Here is a 19,457-nt window from a genome sequence, read left to right on the forward strand (position 1 = left end):
CCAAAACAAAAGGGATCAACTTTATTTTGAGCATAACTTGCTCACATTGGATGCTAGAAATTTTTTTACAAAAACAGAAATAAAGCTTTTTTAAAACACTTTAAAAAAGTTGTAATGTGTTTTCCCCAAGAATGCCTCATTATTTGGATATTTCACGTTGAATTATTCTATTTGCAATTTTTAGAATATGAAACTATTTTTCATTGGCTATAACTCTGCTTTTGCTAGGTACTAGACCTAATATATACACCGTTTTTTCACTTTTTTGTAGGCTATAATTTTGCTAAGAATATTTTTTTCGACAGAATGCTTACGTTTTGAGTTATTTGCGAAAAACCGTCTAAAAACGTGGTTATTTTGTCGAAAATGAACATATTCACTTGCAAATAACTCGGAAAAGTATTTATTTGGTGAAAAAACTCTATAGAACAAAAGTTGCTTAAAATTAGTCAGTTTATCCATTTCTTGACTTACTTTGGACATATATTTTTTCACCCCCGAGATGGGGTGAAACTCACCCCCAGGGTAAAAGCACACATCGGCACCATATCACTTTTTTTCTTTGACATGTTACCTATGGGTATGCCAAATTTCATGTCAATCCAAGCGGTTCTTTTAAATTTACAGCAAAAACCGTGAGAGAACGTACTATTACAGAAAAAACAAAAAATCCAAACAATTCAGAAAAGCAAAAACTACATTTTTTTAAATCTTTGTGATTTTTGATATTACTAATAAATTTAAGTTACTTTGAAAATATTTAAAATTAAAAATAGAAAAAAAATACTTTATACTAATTAAAAAAAAATAAACCCATTTGAACCATAAGTAAAGTAACTTGTGAAGCGGTAACGATGAATTTGATTTAAGATGCTAATTAGATTTAAGATGCCCTTTTTTAACAAAAAAAAGGGACCACTTTAGCTACAAGTTTGTTTCTACTAGATCTAGAGAGACACCATTTTTTTTCAGTTTTTTAGAAGCTACATTTTTGATAAGAAATTTTTTTCGATAAAATACTTATCTACTTTTTGAGTTATTTGCAAAAACCGCCTAAAAACGTGTTTTTTGTTGAAAAATGAACATATTTACTCGCAAAGAACTCGAAAAGTAGTAGCTTAGTGAAATAATGCTATAGAACAAAAGTTCCTTAGAATTAGTCAGTTTATCCGTTTCCGGACTTATTTTGAACGTATATTTTTTCAACCTCGAGAAGGGGTAGGTAAAACTCACCACCAGGGCAAAAGCAGATAATATCTCTTTTCTTCCTTGACATGATACCTATGCGTATGCCTTTCATTTCAATCCAAACGATTCTTCAAAATTTGAAGCAAAACCGTGATTCTCTGTACCTACCTACTATAATTAAAACGCAAATTATTAAAAATAAAATATTTATTAATTCCTTTATTTTATTCATTAAGTGGCACCGTTATGGTAGCATTCTTTGTAATAGCTACTTCTTCCTCGTCAGAGCTTTCTATGTCCATGATTCCTTCTCGGTGCATATCAATGCCAAGAATATCTTCAAAGAATGTTTGAAAGTTTATGTCCTAAAAATAGAAAGTAGAAAGAAACTAATGCAGCTTGTGTCCGACTTCATGAAGATATCAAACAGTTCCGAATAGAACGTAGAATTAGACAGGGTGATACTATATCTTCGAAATTATTTACAGCTGTAGTCGAATATATGTTCGAGCGAATTGAACAAGAGGATAATATGAGAAATAATATAAGTAAATAGAGAGGATCTGGACCATCTAAGATTTGCCGATAACATCGTTTTAATATTTGATAGAATTGATAAAGCTATAAAAATGCTGGAAACGCTCTATGAAGCGTCAAAAACAACTGGTGTTAAAATTAACACCTTAAATGACCAACCTTTTAGTCAGCGATAAAATTCAAATTGGTAGCTATATCGTCGACCAAGTAAATAGCTTACAAATATCTAGGGCTTGCGAGTCGCTTAGGCAGAGATAATCAGACAATTGAAATAGGATAGATCTCACTGCCTTTGGCAGATTGAATAATATTTTTTAAGTCTAAAATTCCAGTTTGTTTGAAAAGGAAGGTCTTTGACCAATGTGTTTTACCGGTTCTTACATATGGTGCGGAACAACTAACTCATGCCAAAAGGAACAATAAATAAAATAAGAGTTACACAACATGCTGTGAAAAGATTAATGTTACGTATTACCATCATAGATAAAGTACCAAACATAGAAATAAGAAAAACAGGAGTCGCGGATGCAGTTGAAAGAATAGCCATAGCTAAATAGGCTTGGGCCGAGATGTTGCCAGTCTGACGGATGATAGATGGACCAGAAAGGTTCTGGAATGGCAACCAAGACAAGATACGTATCAAAGCAGATATTCGAGGAAATAAAGCATTTTGGCTCGCAATTTTTTCGTCCAGCATGGATTTACTTGACATTTTCATAGAAGGTAGGGAATAGTCCAAGGATCATGTTCTATATCATGCCGCTGTACGCTAAAACTTTGGGGGTGGTTACCACCCCATCTCGGGGGCGGGAATTTTTTATTACATTTTAACCATGTAAATCGATGTAAAGAAGCAAATGTTTTTTACATTTTTTTCGTAAATCTACTATTTTTTGAGTTATTCGCGCTTGAAAGTAACAGTTTTTCGTCGAAAAAATCGACTTTTTTGAGGGTTTTTTAAGAATACCTCGAAAAATATGCATTTAATGGAAAAAACTGTAGATAACAAAATTGTATCTTTTAGTAACACAAACTAAATTCTTTTTCTTTAATATTTTTAAGACCAAAACAAACCGAGATACGGCATGTTAAAGGTTAGCTTTTCTCGTCAAATGCATAATTTGAAATATGTATTCAAAGCTAAATAACTGGAAAACTTTGCATTTTTCGAGGAAAACTTTAATTATTTTTTTTCAAGTATACAATTAAACCTTTCAAAGAATGATAATAAAAAATTTCTAACATGAAAATAGAGCGAAAAAGGTCGGTACCTGCTTTTCTCTATGAAAAAATCAGTGAAAATAACCCCCTAACTACCCTCCTAATTAAAAATTGGTCTTCACCTTTCTGTAATTTCTTGTATATTTATATTGTCAATTCACTCAAGAAGTTGACCTATTTAAAAGGCCTAATTTTAGAAAAATTGGAGTTTAAAGAAAAATTGATTTTTTGCAATTTCGTATTTTTCACCTTACTTCAAAATATCTCTGAAAATACAGAAGATACGAAAAAAATGATAGACTACTAAATTTTAGCTTTTTTAATTAATAACTAAAACTATATTGTGCATAGATTTTCATTTCAGTGAATAGTTAGCGAAATTCAGCTGTTTAAAACCTCTATTTACGAGCAAACACCCCCTTATTCGAGACCTTTAAACCCACTCCAATTAAAAAGTAAGGGATCTAACGGAATTTAATTTACACAGTCTTATAGTTCTTCAAAAATCCAACAAAATCATTTTTGAAAAAACTTTTTAGCGTCAAAAATGAAGGAGCTATAAAACGATTTTTTTCCGAAATATTCGAATAGTCCGCTTATGGAACATTTGCAATGCATGTATACTGGAAGATGACTTAAAAACTATTTGTATTTGTACTTCTACATATTTGTAAATTCTACGTATTTTTGTGCAAATAAATGTTTTTGTAATTCTTTAATTCTACTTTTTTTGTATAAATCTATTAAATTATTTACTTATAAAAATTGTAATGTTCTTAAGGGTGGTTTTTAAGGGTTAAAATATTATGATATTATATTCTAAAGCATAAAACAATCATTATTTTTAGCCAATAAAAAACCAAACCAAATTTTACGAATATTAGATAAAGTTTATAATGTTTTATATAATTTTTGACAATAAGAGGTAGTTTACACTCCTAAAAATAATCGAGGCCGTTGAGCATGTTATAGAATATTAAGTACAGGGTGGGATGATCCTAATCCCAAATTTTTATGTAAATCGATGCAAGCCGAAATTATTCTTTTAGGATAAGTAATATATATATATATATATATATATATATATATATATATATATATATATATATATATATATATATATATATACCCAAACAAATGAAATAGAGAATGTGGAAAAATCCCCTTACGAATGACTCACACATCCATTATTTCGGGCTGGGAAAAATTTTCTGAATAGAATCAAAGATCCAAACACCAGTTCTCAGAAATGTGTTTCGCCCTCTTCAACCTCCCTGGGCTCATCGGTAAAGATGAGAGGTTGAATATCTTTAGACACATTCCATCAAAAAACAACATTATATATATATAGCTCCAACACGGGTGGTTTTAAGGGTTGAAATATTATGATAGTATATCTTAAAGCATAAAACAATCATTATGTAACTAATAAGAACCAAATCTTGACAATATTAAAGTTTAAAATGATATTTTATAATTTTTTACAATTAAGGGTAGTTTTCGCCCTTAAAAAACCAAAAGCGTACAACGGCTCAATATAGAAAATGAACTAGAGGGTGAAATGAGCCTAATCCCAAATTTTTATACAAATCGATGATGGACGAAAAAATTGCGAGGTTTTGCCATTTTTTCAGTTTCATTTCCTCGACTAAGAGAACGACCACCAATATCTAGATGGACGGATGATATAAAGCGCATCACCACAAATTGGATGCAAGAAGTTGAAGACAGAGACAGGTGGAAAATTTTATGGGAGGCCTACGTTCAGCAGTGGACAAATATAGGCTAATTGAAGATGATTATATAAAGAGGCCGTTTGTTATTGCGGGGTGTTACTCTAAGCTGTATTTTATACAGTGCTATAATGATTGTACAATTGGTAAATATTGGTAAATCGAACCTTTAGTATAATTACAGTTTTATTATTAATATTTAAAGATTAAATCTTACGTCAGGTAAAAATGCAAACCCTTCTTCAAAGGTATCTACTCGCATTAAGGTTTTAAAGCATTTCAAAAGGCTTCCAGTAGTAAAGGGTTCTCCTAAAACAACAAAAGTGAGGTTTTTTGATAAAAAAATTAAATATTAAATTGAAATTAATAAGCAAAAAAGAATGGATAAATTGGAGTAAGTATGGGTAACAGTCGATAAGGCGATTCCCTGTCAACCCCACTATCAACATAGCAGAAGAAAAGATTGAAAAGAAGCAGTAACAACTCTGGCAAATGAAGCATGGGAAAGAGGTCTAGAAATTAATGAAGAAAAAACAAAATATCTACTCTGCTCTAGAAGATAAGACAACAAGCCTAGAGAAATCAAGGTAGAAAACTACACTTTTGAAAAAGTTTAAAAATTTAAATATTTGGAAGTATGTAATTGTGAATGGCAAAAATAAGAGAAGTGAAGAAGTAACGGAGCGAATACTAGCAGGCAACAAAACGCACTGGAAGTATCATTGGCTAATGAAGGACAAGAACTTATCCAGAAATATAAAACTGAAAATATAAAGAGTTGCAATCAAACCAGAAGTTACATACGCAGCTGAGACAATGTGCCTCACAGCCATTAATTAAGAGACATAATGAATGGAGAAGATATAGTTACATTTATTAAAGTGCAGAGACTGGGATGGCTAGGAAACATAGAGAGAAGGAAAAACGACCTACTGATTAAGAAGGTCACCAGATGGATGCCAGAAACTGAAAGTCCAAGGGGAAGACCCAAAAAGAGATGGGAGGACAGGGTCATGAATAAAGAATATAACATCTGAACACTCACCTCCGGAGGTAAGAAGATCAATCAGATCATTCTTACTAATGGAGTGAGCCTTTGCATAATACGGGTTCAGATATTTAACAAGCAAGTTGAAAGCGGCTTCAATGTCATCATTTGCGTAACCATATACTGGTTTATAGTTACAGTACAATTTTACAAAGTCTATGAAATTTATATCTTCATTCATTTTGTTGGTTTCGTCCATATTCCTGTACTTTACGTCAATTATCATGTTTTCTAGCTAAAACGTAAAATAATAAATAAATTATAAAAAAGAATTCCGATGGAGCGTGTTGAGGCACACTTTGCGAAATAGAAAAATGTAGCAGAAAAAGAAAAACTGAAGACGGAAATCAACGCAACGTGAAATAACGATATTTCTCTCAAAATTTGTTATTTTGACCGAACCCTATATTTATGACTCTATTTTTTCCCGTGAATTGTCGGTAGAATGACACGATTCAAAGGAATTTGACATACAGTGGAACCCCGTTAACTCGGATTAATTGGGACCGCGGCCTATCCGGGTTATCGAAAATCCGGGTTAGCCGGAGAAAATGGTAAAAATTAATAAAATATGGTATGCTTACAGATAAACTCCGTTATAATTGTCACACAGACACTGGTAAACCACGTTCGCATTCCACACAAAACCACACATACAAAGCGTCGTCAAGAGTCTCATTCTTAGCTTTATTAGCTTTGCACCGATTGTCCAAACTGTCTTTTGTTATCATTTTGAAAAAAAAAAATCTTCGATTTTAGTTCTATTTTTCTTCCAATCCGATACTGTAGATGTACCGACACCATATAATGCTGCAAGATTCAAGATTCACCTTTATCAATTCTACTTAATGCTTCTAGTTTCTTTTCCATTGTCACTACAACATTTTTACGTTTTGTTGCCCTTATAGACAAAAACACGCACACAAAATCTGTATAGATTTACGAACGATTGGAAGCGAATAATACGACTTTACTACACACAATACCGTATCTGATGTTATGTTCAGTGATGACTAAGACCATTGTTAAAAAAAGAATATTAATGGTCTTTGTAATGGTATATGTAGATCAAATTACACAAGTACCCATTATCTCTCAAATATTATATTACATAGAGTTGGTACAAAACCTCGTGAACCTTGAAAATGCGTATGTATAACTGAAATAAAATGAAGCCAAAAACATACGACTATTTAATTTGCTGCGAATTGCGCGACAGGGTCCCATCTGCACCCTGATATTTTCAGTAATGTCGGATTCAATCGTTTCGTTCGTATATTGACGTCACCAAATGAATGAATTAGGTTCACGAGATTTTGTAACAGCAATACATCTTTATTGTTGAAATTTTTGTCTGATAAAAATCGGTCCGGGTTAGCCGGAGTTCCGGGTTATCGGGGGCCGACTTATCGGGATTCCACTGTATCTACATTATACAATTAGGGAGGGACATCGGTTAACCCCAATAATAACACATGGGGGGAAATAAAAAGACGAATAATAATTGCAAACAGGTGTTATCATATTCTATCAAAGTACTTAGCTAACAAAACAAACATCTGTCTCAATAAACTCGTATAAGGCTGTATAGAACATTGATAATTGACTGGCCAGTTATTGGCCAATTGACTGGCCAGTTGCTAAAACCAGTGTCAATAAAACACAAATACACACAGAACATTGATAGTCCCCGTTCTCACATATGGACCAAAGGCATGGACACTAAATAAAACAGATGAATCCGCTCTATCGATTTTTGAAAGAAAGGTGCTACGCAAGATATTCGGAGTGGTCTGTGAGAACGGAATATGGAGGCGTAGATATAACTTTGAACTGCAGAATATCTACAAGCATACGTTTGGTGGAAAAGATATTACCACTATAGTTAAGCGAAACCGCCTGCAGTGGGCAGGACATGTAGCCCGTGACATGGACAACTGGAGGAGAGCAGCCAGATTCAGAGATACTCAAAGGCGGATGCTGGGAGGCCAGGGCTGTAGGGCCATAGGAGATAGAGAGAAATATTATTGAATTGTTTAAAATTAATTTGTGCGTTAATAGTAGACAAAATCAATTTGTTTAGAATTAAAATAAGCTTAAAAAGGATGACGTGCATATTAATAAATGTTATGTATGATTAACTCATTTCTTACCTCAAAATCTGATGGATAATATCCAATAGTTCTAAACAGATCGGGTATTTCAGTAATCAGGATACTATCTGTTACTCTCCGTGGTAAATCTATATTTTCTTGTTGCAAAATTTGCATATAATAAAACAGATCTTTTATTTCGTGAAATAACCATCCGTGGTAGCCTCCTTCTATAAGACAGTAGAATGGTTCTAGTTCTTTTCCCCCGAGATGTTTCATAGTTTCCACAGCACTAAACAATAAAACATTAGAATTGAGCATGTAAAAATCTATCGAGGGTTGTCTTTTCAGTTGTGCATATAGACATAAAAACCAAATTATATAGACTTAAAGTACTTTATTGTTTTTCAAAATATGTCCCACCAAGACCAATACCCCTTTACTTGCATACGTTCAAACCAATTGGTAAAACAGTTATTCGAGTCTTCAGTTGACACCTGCAAAATCGGTGTTTTGAAGGCATCGATGGCTTCTTCTGGCGACTGGATGCCTATGCATTGAATTCTTGATACAGTACAACCTGCCACATCCGGACCTCCCTATATCCGGACGGTTCTGCAGCCCGCATCTACCGAGAAAGGCAGTCCTGCTGTTGGACAACGCACCCTCCTCTCATTCCGACACAAAAGAACTAAAAGATGGCGAACTAAAGTATCTGTTTTACCCCCAAATGTGACATCACTCTGTCAGCCTATGGATCAAGGTATTAAGGTATTATAGAATCTATAAAACGTGTCTATCGACGAAAGTTATTCATGGCGTTGATTACTGGAATGTATGAAGGAGAAAACGTTTCAGAGACTATAAAAGAAGTGGTCTTGATATCCGGATTTTTTCATATCCGGATCGGTCTGTCGCCACATTGATCCGGATATGGCAGGTTTTACTATATTTGGGAAAGTGAAGAAGCCGTTGGGACTTAGGTCGGGACATATGATGGATAGTTTAATAATTCGATGTTTTGAAGCTCCAAAAACTCTATTGTCTTTTAGGAACTGTGAGCACTTGCATTGTCCTGATGTAGGACGATTCGCCGTTAAGTGTTGCTGTATCGGAGTTTCGCGATAACTTCTGGTAAACCAACGGTTATATGCCAATCAGAAATAACCGTTCTTCGAAAGCAATTGTTGCCACATGACCAGATTTTGACACAAAAGTTGATACCATTTTTTTGACACACTTCAAGAACGAATCACTTTTGTTGGGTTTTCCTCATCGTGAAACACCCACACAGCGGATTGGCGTTTATTTTCCGGTTTGTAGGAATAAAGATTCATCGCACTAATAATACTATAAATACTTTTTGAGCTTCTTTTGTTGATCCGTTCCAAAAGATAAAGTGTTGGGTCCAATAAATGTGGTATATCTAGAACCGACTCGGTAGTAACTTACTTTATGTTCACGCTCCATTTAAAAACACAATGGTCATTAACGCCAAAGGTAAATACATACTTTCCATCGTTTGAGGCAGCAAAGTCTTGAATCTAAAAATTTTTAAAACATTTAAATCTAAAAAGACAAGAGCTGAATATCTGAATATCAGTCGAAATTTTAGCCATTTTTTCATTATATGAAAGACGGTGAAAGTGAAATTATTTAGCAGATGTCAACTAGCATTTTGTTAGTTGCAATACGAGGCTAGTCATCTGGATTATTTCAGTTTGGTTTAGAGATTAGCAACATATGCATTCTCTGATGAAAAACTCACGAGCTTTGAAACCGTTCGGTAAGGGTGCTTGTTGCGCTCTCTAAACGAACTGAAATATAAGACGGCTTTGGCTTCGTGTTATTTCAGGTATGACTTATCCTTTTGGGTCTTCTTCTTTTTCATGTGCCTATCCGTGACGAATGTTATCCATCATCATGGCCATCCTTATCGTATTTTCAGAGAGCAAAAGCTGCACAAATGTTGTGTTTAATCAGGTTCTTAGGTTCTTTAACCAGGATTTTCTTCTTTTTCCTGGACCCTGCTTTCCAAATATTTTTCCTTCTTGCTTGTATAGGAGGACATTCTAATTTCATTTCGCACAATGGGTCCGAAGTATTGTAACTTTCGAGATTTGATGGTGGTCAGCAGGTTCTCTTCTCGGTTGTTCTTCATTCTTCTGTGTACCTCTTCATTTGTGACTAAGTCAAGAGTCACAAATGAAGTATATAAACAAGTAAAAGTAAGAGTGAAGTATATAAAAACGTTTTAAAAATTGCCTTTTGTCAAAGATATCAGAAGTTACAAAATTACGAAGTTACAAGGCCGTCAAGGCCCCAAATGAGATGGGCAGGTGATACGCAAGAAGCACGTGGTAGTCGGCAGACAGAGATGAATGACATGAATAAGAAGACAGAGAAATGATTGGGAGGCCTATGTCCAAAGATGAACCGAAGAGGGCTAATTAGATTGATAGATAGATGTCAGAAGTTACAGTTTCTCGAAATGTTTTTGAAGTTTTGTTGTCAGTCATCCATACTATTGTTATTCACCCCCAATTTATGGTAGGGGAGGAGGGGACACAGGGGACCGGCGGGGCACATAGGTCCATTCACTTTGTTTCATTACAAGTAGTTCCACCTTTTGGATATGACCACAAATAGCAAGATAGTCGTGCACTTCGTATTCTATTTCAGTTGCAACATTGTCGTAGTAGTGTGAACAAAATATTGATTTTAAAGGTGAGTGATATAACATTTTATGTCTAAATCAGGTGTAATTACTCTGTAATTATTTATATACTATTATCTTCCATTATACCAAACAAAACACGCTTATGAAACACGCTGATTATCCTAGATGTAAACAATCGTTGAGTCGTGTAGCGGCAATTTCAAATTCATTTGTTACGTTGGGGCACAAAGGTCCTCTTGTGGTCCTCTGTGCCCCACAGGTGGTTTTGAGTGCTTCAAAATTGTTTTATTCATTTATTATTTAATTATTTATAATATCATACACGTTTTTTGTTTTTAGATGGTACGAAACTACATAAAGAAAACACCAGAACCTTCGTGAACGGAAGAAACTATGATAAAAGCATTGGAAATGATAAAAATTTGAAATTTGGAAAAAACATTTGAAGAATAAACATTAAAAATTAATATTTGTTTTCTAACTGTAAAGTTTCTAAAATATATCATTTTTACAAACACTATTTTGAGTTTCTTTTGTCAAAAGTACTTCAAAATCAATTATTAGAAGCATGGTCCTATGTACCCCAATACTGAGAGGCACGGAGGCCCAATGTTAAGCATGAAAAAAATGGCTATAATTTTTTGTGACTATTATATATAATTTTAATTAATATTTTTGGCTTGGACATTTTTTTTACGTTTTTTTGATCATTCTGGATAAAAAAGGTCTCTTATAATTTTTCTCTAAAGTTGATCGCTTTCGAGGTAAAAGCATTTTAAAATTGAAAAAAAAAACGAAAAATGGCGATATTCAAGGCTTAATAACTCGGCTAAAAGTTATTACTATGAAAGTAAGAAATCAAATTTTAAAGCCCCTCCTACAAGATCCTGAAGGAATTTTTGTCATTATTTGATTACCAAGTTGTTATTATTAAGTAATAATAATGAGTGCCATGCACGTTTTAGGCGGCCGTCCATGATGAGTGCGAAAGAGATGCCATTCAGGCAGTCCAGTGGCGAATCTCACTCGCACTCACATTTGCAGCCGCGTCAATAGGATCTTAGCTCATTATTAATAAATAAAAATAACAGCTTAGTAATAAATTAATGACACAAATTTCTTCAAGATCATGTAGGGGAGGCTATAAATTTGAGTTAATCACTTTCTGACTTCCATAATAATAATTTTTAAGCGAGTTATTAAGTCTTAAAAATGGCCATTTTCGCATTTTTCAAATTTTAAATTGCTTATTACTCGAATACGATCAACATTAGGGAAAAATTACAACAGACCTTTTTTGTCCGGAATGGTCCGAAAAATCTAAAAAATTGTCCGGGCCGTTAATATTGATTTTTGCAATTTGATTAAAAAAAATTGGACCACTTTTCGCGTGGGCGACTTCTTGCACCTTATTCTGGGATGTCTCACGAATATGATTATGCAAAAAAATTTTATGGGAATATTTTTTCCAACGAACCCGCCCTTTTCGCCTTGTCTACATGTATGTACTAGAAATAGTTAGGTTTACTGATTTTTGGTGATTTTATTTTAGAAAATATACAGGATATTTCCTTAAGCGGTCCCCTGTGCCCCCTCCGCCCCTAATATTTAAACATACCTTCTCAGGGTGTCCCAAGTGGCCAATATACTTATAAGGATTTCCATCTGGAGGCAGAATTTGTATACCAAAATGTCTATCAGTGCAGAATATCATGTATCTTGAATGTGTATTGGGTAATATCTTTAACAAATGGATAAATTTGTATATTAGTAGGTACATATTATAGCAATCAGTTTAAGAACGTTTTACACTCTGCTCAAAAATCTAGTCGTTATTGTTCTCTACCTATTTATGATTCATTTTCAACTATTTCTGGTTTCATATCTAAAGACACGTATCCACTAGATTGGCGTTCCGCGCTCCCTGGAACTGCTCCAATCTTATACGGTATGCGCTCCTCTACATATAAACCGCCACCGATTGGAGCGCCGAGACGGAGCGCACACTGTTGCACGGTCCGGGAGTACCAACGTATCCACTATGTGGAACGCGGAGCGCCAACATAGTGAAAAAAAAATGTTATAAATAAATAGATTAACTAAAAAAATAAATTAAGAAAATAATAAAATTCTTTCACATTTCAATTTCATTAATTTGCTTTTGTTATTAAGGGGGGAGGGGTATGGTTTGAAATCAACATTTCAATCACATTTTTGTAACTGTTTTTTAACTATGGTACGTACATTTATTTTATTTTTAAATTAAATAATCACATTAAGTAGGTATAATTCGATGAATATTCAAAATAAAATTCCAGGAAAAATATTGAAAATTAAGAAAACGGTGGCAAATTTTTACACACACCTCAAAAAAAAATGGATTTTGTGGTGTACATCAGAACTCGTCACTGAATTATGTGAAACAAAAAATTCAAAAAGTATCCAAAGTAAACCAAAATTCTTGGTATCACCAGAAAGTAAAAAAAAATGAAATTATTTGTAACAAATGGGTAAAAATCAACATATTTATTATTTCTAAACAAAAAATAAGCATAAAAACAAATATATCTCGCCACCGTTACCTCAAGAAATGTCTAAACAAAATCTGTACAAAATTTCAGGTGGATTTTGAAATTTACAATATAGGCGCGAAGAAAGATATTTCAGTAAATATTTACTCTACGTGAATATTAAAATTATGATTACAATCAATGTTTCTTAACTGAAGAATGGTAAATCTAATGGTAATTTTTGCTTAAGGCGTCTAATTTGTTGACTATTGTCCAATAAACTTAACGCTAACACATTTGGGTGGTTTTCTACCACCAGTTACAATGTCCACCGCCTTTAAAAAGCAGTTTTGAGAAAGACGCGTTTAAAGTTTTGACAACTTCGTCTTTGTCTTCTTATTTGTCTGTTAAATCGCACATCGCAAGGGTCTGTTAAATCGTAAAGTGATGCAAACCGGATTTTTTTTAGGATCGCGGAGTGATTTACAAAAGAGAAGGGGAACAGTTGTTGAACGTTTCTCACTACACTCAAGTGTGTCGAAGGTAGGGATGTTCAACATGCTGTATCTCTGGTAATTTTTCTCAGATCAATTTGAAATTTTCATAGAATATTTTTGAAGTTATGCACTTTCATTTAAAATAATAAAAAAATTAAAAACTCAAACCATACCCCTCTTCCATCTTAATGTTTCATCTGGATATTTATTAAGATACTTCAGTTTTTTTGGGTTTATGACAAAAATATTCAAATTTGTTAATAGAGATTATATGATAATATAAACTAATTCCTTACACTCATTTTCCTTATAAGTTGATTTTTGAAACATCCAAAAGCTGGAGCGAGTACTAGTGATTTCGGAACCTTAGTATCCGGATATAGAAATTTGAGTTTGTGCTAAAACATTGTATTAGTAAAAGAACAAACTGTTTAAATCATCTGGTACCTTATTATCAGCAATGATAATGTATCCAGTATGCTTAGAATTAGATTCAGAAGTCCAGTACATGAAACACATCGGTACTGCAGTTTGTTCTATTCTATTTGTACTTTCAATGTTAAAGTCTTCGGTGCTAGAATATAAGAAAATAATTTTTGAAGTTATTCTTCTTTAGGTGTAATTAGGAAAAATGTTCAGTGAATTTTTATAAAAACGACAGGGCGATAAAGTAAGCGCCCAGGACAAGATGAAGTTCGTTGCTAAGTCTTTCACGTTACGTTTGTGTCAGTGCAAATAAAGTGTGAAAAAATATATTGGTGTTTTTAGTCAATATATTTATTGTAATTTTTGTGTTTTTGGATTTGTCGTCTTCGGGAATAGGATAGTAAGTATTGAAATATGATAAAAAGAAGATTAAAAAGTAATGTAATATTATGTGTACAATCTGTCAAAAGAATTCATTTTGGTATCAATTTTATTCCCATGATTTACGCTCGGTTTCATAATCAGTTAAAGTGGACTTTAAATTTTAAGTTGGTACCTTTATCAATGCAATTCATATGGGTAAATGTCAACTTTAAAGTGAACTTTAGTTAATGTTCACTTTAAGTTGATTATGAAACCGGGCGTTAAAGTCCAGGTGGAAGACGATTTGCGAGTGTTAGGAATGCGAAATTGGAAAACCAAGGGAAGAGATAGGAAGAAATGGAAGCTGATTCTGGAACAGGCCAAGACCCACCATGGGTTGTATTGCCAATTATGATTATCAATTTTATTCCATTTAAAGGTCAAAATAGAGTACATAAGATATATTTTGTATTACTTACTCAACATCATTGTTATTGTACTGTACCAAATGACGATCTTTAGCAATGGTGCATAGTTTTGAAGGCGCCTTTGGTAGAAACATTATATCGGTTATCTCTTGATAATGAGCTCTTATCTTTCCTCTAAATTTCCATTTACTATTTTCAGTGCTATAGGAAAACAAACATACCGTACTTTTATCATCCTAAAACAAGAAGTATTCATATTAATCCTATTTATTACAAAACACCCTTTTTCATTACTAAAACAGAAAACAATTATTAAAACTGTTTTTAAGGAATTCCTTAACAAAATCCACAAAGAAAAAGATTTTCTTGTTGGCTTTTAGTCCTGTCGCCAGGGGGGGTACAACGGCCTCCTGTATTCAGATGGACTTACCCAAGTTTTTTTTATGTATTTTGACCTGTAGAACACGAATTTTTTGGGTAACAGTTGATCCGGATGTCGATAAGATTGTTATAAACCAAGAAGTTGAGGAATCACATAACAGCGATTTCTCGCAAAACAAAACATTTTTTTGTATTTTTTGGTCCATTTTAACCGAAAAATGTTCCTACAAATTTTTTCGTAGGATGCATAGTTTTCGAGATATACGCGGTTGAACTTTCAAAAAATCGAAAAATTGGAATTTTTGAACCCGAAAAACTTTTGATTGAAAAATAAAATAGCAATTCTGCTTACCGCATTTGAAAGTTCAAGTCAAATTATATCGGTTTTAATTATTTGTATTGCCAAAAATGTATTATTTTATTGATAAAACAAAGCTATAAACACCTAGTGCTTGAGTGATGTTTCAATGATTTCTCATTTAAAATCGAACGAGTACGTAGAGGAGGTAAAAGTGCAAGCGGGGCTATTTCTAAGTAGCATGCATTAAAACGCATGTATTAGGCACGGGAAACAGTATGTGTTTATAGCTTTTTTTAACAATCAAAAAATAAATTTTTAGCAATGCAAATATTCAAAACAGATATAATTTGACTTAAACTTTTAAAGGCGGTAAGCAGAATTGCTATTTTATTTTTTATTCAAACGTTATTCGGGTTAAAAAATTGCAATTTTTCCATTTTTTGAAAGTTCAACCGCGTTTATCTCGAAAACTATGCATCCTACGAAAAAACTTGTAGGAACATTTTTTGGTTAAAATGACCCAAAAAATACAAAAAAATGTTTTGTTTTGCGAGAAATCGCTGTTATGTAATTCCTCAACTTCTTTGTTTATAACAATCTTATCGACATCCGGATCAACTGTTACCCAAAAAATTCGTGTTCTACGGGTCAAAATACATAAAAAAAACTTGGGTAAGTCCATCTGAATTAAGAAGGCCGTTGTACCCCCCCTGGCGACAGGACTATTTATACCGTTAATCACAAAAATTAAAAAAGGTATATTTATATTAAAAAAAGACCTTTTCGGGCTATACAACAGGACGTTTTCGAACTAAAGAGTTCATCATCAGTGGTGATAACAGATGTACATGCTTGAGCCTCTAAAATATATGGGTGAAAATCCTTTAAATGTTATATAAAATTGTAGAAGTAGAAAAGTCACATATAGTATTTTTACTACAAAAACGTTATTACGTAGGTCAAAATTTTTGACGTAAGAGAACTGTCAAAACATTAGAATGTGACTTTTCATATTGCCGTGTTTATAATAAACATAGCAATAATGAAAAGTCACATTCTAATGTTTTGACAGTTCTCTTACGTCAAAAATTTTGACCTACGTAATAACGTTTTTGTAGTAAAAATACTATATATGATGTTTAAACTATTCCTTGATTTTACATCAGCCAACGTAGGACTTCCTTCACTGTGGGTTGCTAATCCTGAGGATCAAAACCTTACACTACGGACTCTAAATAGAGTACATTTAGAGTGTGTAATGTGAGGTTCTGATCCTCAGGACTAGCAACCTACATTATGGAGAGTCCTAGCTGGAAAAGAAATGCAACAACAGAAATATAAAAACATGTGTTTATGATTGGGAAAATAGAAGAGAAGAGACGAGAAGAGAAGAGAAGAGAGGAGCTGGACATACAGGGTGATTGATTAATGGGATAAAGCTCAATAGAACCGCTATAGTAATAGAAAGCAATAAAAGTTAATAACAAAAATTTTAGCCACCTTTGAGCTTCACATTACAAAATTAGTTAGAATATTACAGGATGTTCGATACCACAGTGGCAGACCAAACTTATGTTTTTTTAAATGGAACACCCTATATTTTATTTTACGTTAGAAATCCTGTTAACTTCTCCATCACAAAAATATAAAGGTTTATTATGTTATACAGGGTATTTACAAAGTTATAACCAATTTTATATGAAAATCGTAACAAGTTCAACTCCCTGTATAAATAAAAATAAGCAAAACAGCAATGGTTTATTAATGCCATATTTTTTAACGTATTGTCAAAATTTTCAAGAATGATTGATATTGCTAATTTTCTTTATATAAAAGACGGGGTGAGTCAAAACGCAACTACATTATTTTCTCAGTAATTTTAAACGGAACACCCTGTATTTTATATCACTATTGAAAAGTACCATTACCGTACTTTAATTTTTGGATAACATTCCCTATGTCTAAATTTATTAGTTTTCGAGATATTTTCATTTTTCAATGGACCAGTAGCGTGGCCACACAAATCACCAGAATATAATAAACTGGACTGATTTTTTTGGGGTTACGTTAATAATGAAGTTTATAAAATACCTCCAACAACATGACAAGGGATGAGATGAAACTAAGTGTATTTCGATATGTTCATTTACAAATGCTTCGTAGAGTAAGTAGCTCATTCAATGATCGTTTTTAGGCGTGCATAAATGTGTTAGGAGGTAATTTTGAACACCTTATGTCAGGGCTTCCAAACTGTGCCTCGCGACGCCCTGGGGCGTCGCCGAGTTGACCCAGGGGCGTCGCCGAGTTGTCCCAGGGGCGTCGCGTGTCAGAGCGGACTTTTAATACAGAAAATACCTATATATTTATTACAATACTCATATCCTGCAATTGGCAGATAAAGTTACTGGGTTTCAGAATAAGTTGCTCTTATAGAAGAGAAAATTAGAAGAACAAGAAATTGACTGTTTCCCTGCTTTACAAGGTATTCTACAACAAAAATGGATAGAAATCCTCGATCCCTCTTCAAAAAATATGTTTATACAACACTCATAGGCGCTCACACCCATGGGCAGGGGGGCCGTGGCCCCCTAGCTTTTCGGGTGCTTTAAACTATATATTGTTATCCATAGTGTACAAAATGTAATGTGCAAAATCTTCACTTTTGGCCCCCCCCTGAAAATTTTTATATGGGCGCCCATGACAACACTTGTTATCATTGAGCGAACATTTTGAGAAATATTTTCCCGAAGATCTGGAGTAATATGACTTGGTCAAAACTTTTTGCCAGTTATCCACATTATCGACACTTTAAACAGAGGAAGAAGAACAACTGACAGAATTGTCCTGTGATTCCAGTCTAAAGTTTCAATACGACAAGGACACACGGTTTGAATTTTGGAGCTCAGTTTCTCTTGAATACAATGCCATCAGCACTACAACATTAAAGATTTTATTACCATTTGCGACTTCTTACTTGTGCGAAATGGAATTTTCTGCAGTAACAGTAATTAAAAACAAGTACAGGTTAAACATAAACTTAGAAAAAGAAATGAGAGTGGCCATTTAAAAATTGGAGCCCCGGTTTCATAAGCTGTGCTCAATAAAGCAAGCACATCCCTCACGTTAACCAGCCAGTTAGATAAAAAAATATCCCTTTTTATTTTTGTACGTTTTGATTTTGTTCTTAAATTCTAATAAAAATGTAAATGTTCAACTAGTTTGTTTGTTATAACTATAACCTGTTACTAGGCTAGTACTTACTAAAATTGGTAAAGTTTATTGGGGGTTGGGTTGAGGGGCGTCGCAAAAAAATACCAAAGTCTCAAGATAGTCCAATTTAGATAAATTTAGACACCTAAAACAATTTGCTCTGAAAAATGAAAATATCTCGAAAACTAATAAATTTGGACATAGGCAATGTTACACAAAAATTAAAGTACGGTAATGTTACTTTTCAATAATGATACAAAATACAGGGTGTTCCATTTAACATTACTGAGAAAATAATGTACTTGCATTTTGCTCACCCTGTATTTGATATAAAGAAAATTAGCAATGTCAACAATTCTTGAAAATTTTGACAATAAATAAAAAAATATGGCATGAATAAACCATTGCCGCTCTGCTTATTTTTATTTATACAGGGAGTTGAACTTGTTACGATTTTCATACAAAATTGTTTATAACTTTGTAAATACTCTGCATAACATAACAAACCTTTATATTTTTGTGATGTGTTAACAGGATTTCGAATATAAAATAAAATATAGGGTGTTCCATTTAAAAAAACATAAGTTTGGTCTGCCACTGTTTTATCAAACACGCTGTAACATTCTAACTAATTTTGTAATGTGAATCTCAAAGGTGGCTAAAATTTTTGTTATTAACTTTTATTGCTATCTATTACTATAGCGGAGCTATTGAGCTTTACCCCACTAATCAATCACCCTGTAGAGAAGGAAAATTCTTGACAAAGGAATCTCAGAATAAACGAAGCATGCGCTGACCGAGCCAATCAACCAACTCGCAGATTCGGTTAAAAATGCTTAAG

At 33.3% G+C, this 19,457-nt stretch overlaps 1 protein-coding gene across 1 annotated transcript in view; it reads right to left on the bottom strand.

Moving 5' to 3' along the window:
• Positions 1-1,377: 1,377 nt before the first annotated feature.
• Positions 1,378-19,457, bottom strand: part of LOC126881699 (cilia- and flagella-associated protein 251-like) — a 54,329-nt gene continuing 36,249 nt past the window's right edge. Inside the window, exons 12-20 of the mRNA XM_050646110.1 lie at positions 14,776-14,960; positions 13,955-14,081; positions 13,804-13,905; positions 12,119-12,241; positions 9,273-9,364; positions 7,881-8,112; positions 5,725-5,962; positions 4,897-4,988; positions 1,378-1,553 (exon numbers count right to left, since the gene is read on the bottom strand). Of these exons, the coding sequence (XP_050502067.1) occupies positions 1,413-1,553; positions 4,897-4,988; positions 5,725-5,962; positions 7,881-8,112; positions 9,273-9,364; positions 12,119-12,241; positions 13,804-13,905; positions 13,955-14,081; positions 14,776-14,960 (1,332 nt within the window). The 3' untranslated portion in view covers positions 1,378-1,412. The remainder of the gene's footprint in view (positions 1,554-4,896; positions 4,989-5,724; positions 5,963-7,880; positions 8,113-9,272; positions 9,365-12,118; positions 12,242-13,803; positions 13,906-13,954; positions 14,082-14,775; positions 14,961-19,457) is intronic.

This window comes from Diabrotica virgifera, chromosome 3 (genome assembly GCF_917563875.1).
Source record: "Diabrotica virgifera virgifera chromosome 3, PGI_DIABVI_V3a".
Taxonomy (NCBI): Eukaryota; Metazoa; Arthropoda; class Insecta; order Coleoptera; family Chrysomelidae; genus Diabrotica; species Diabrotica virgifera.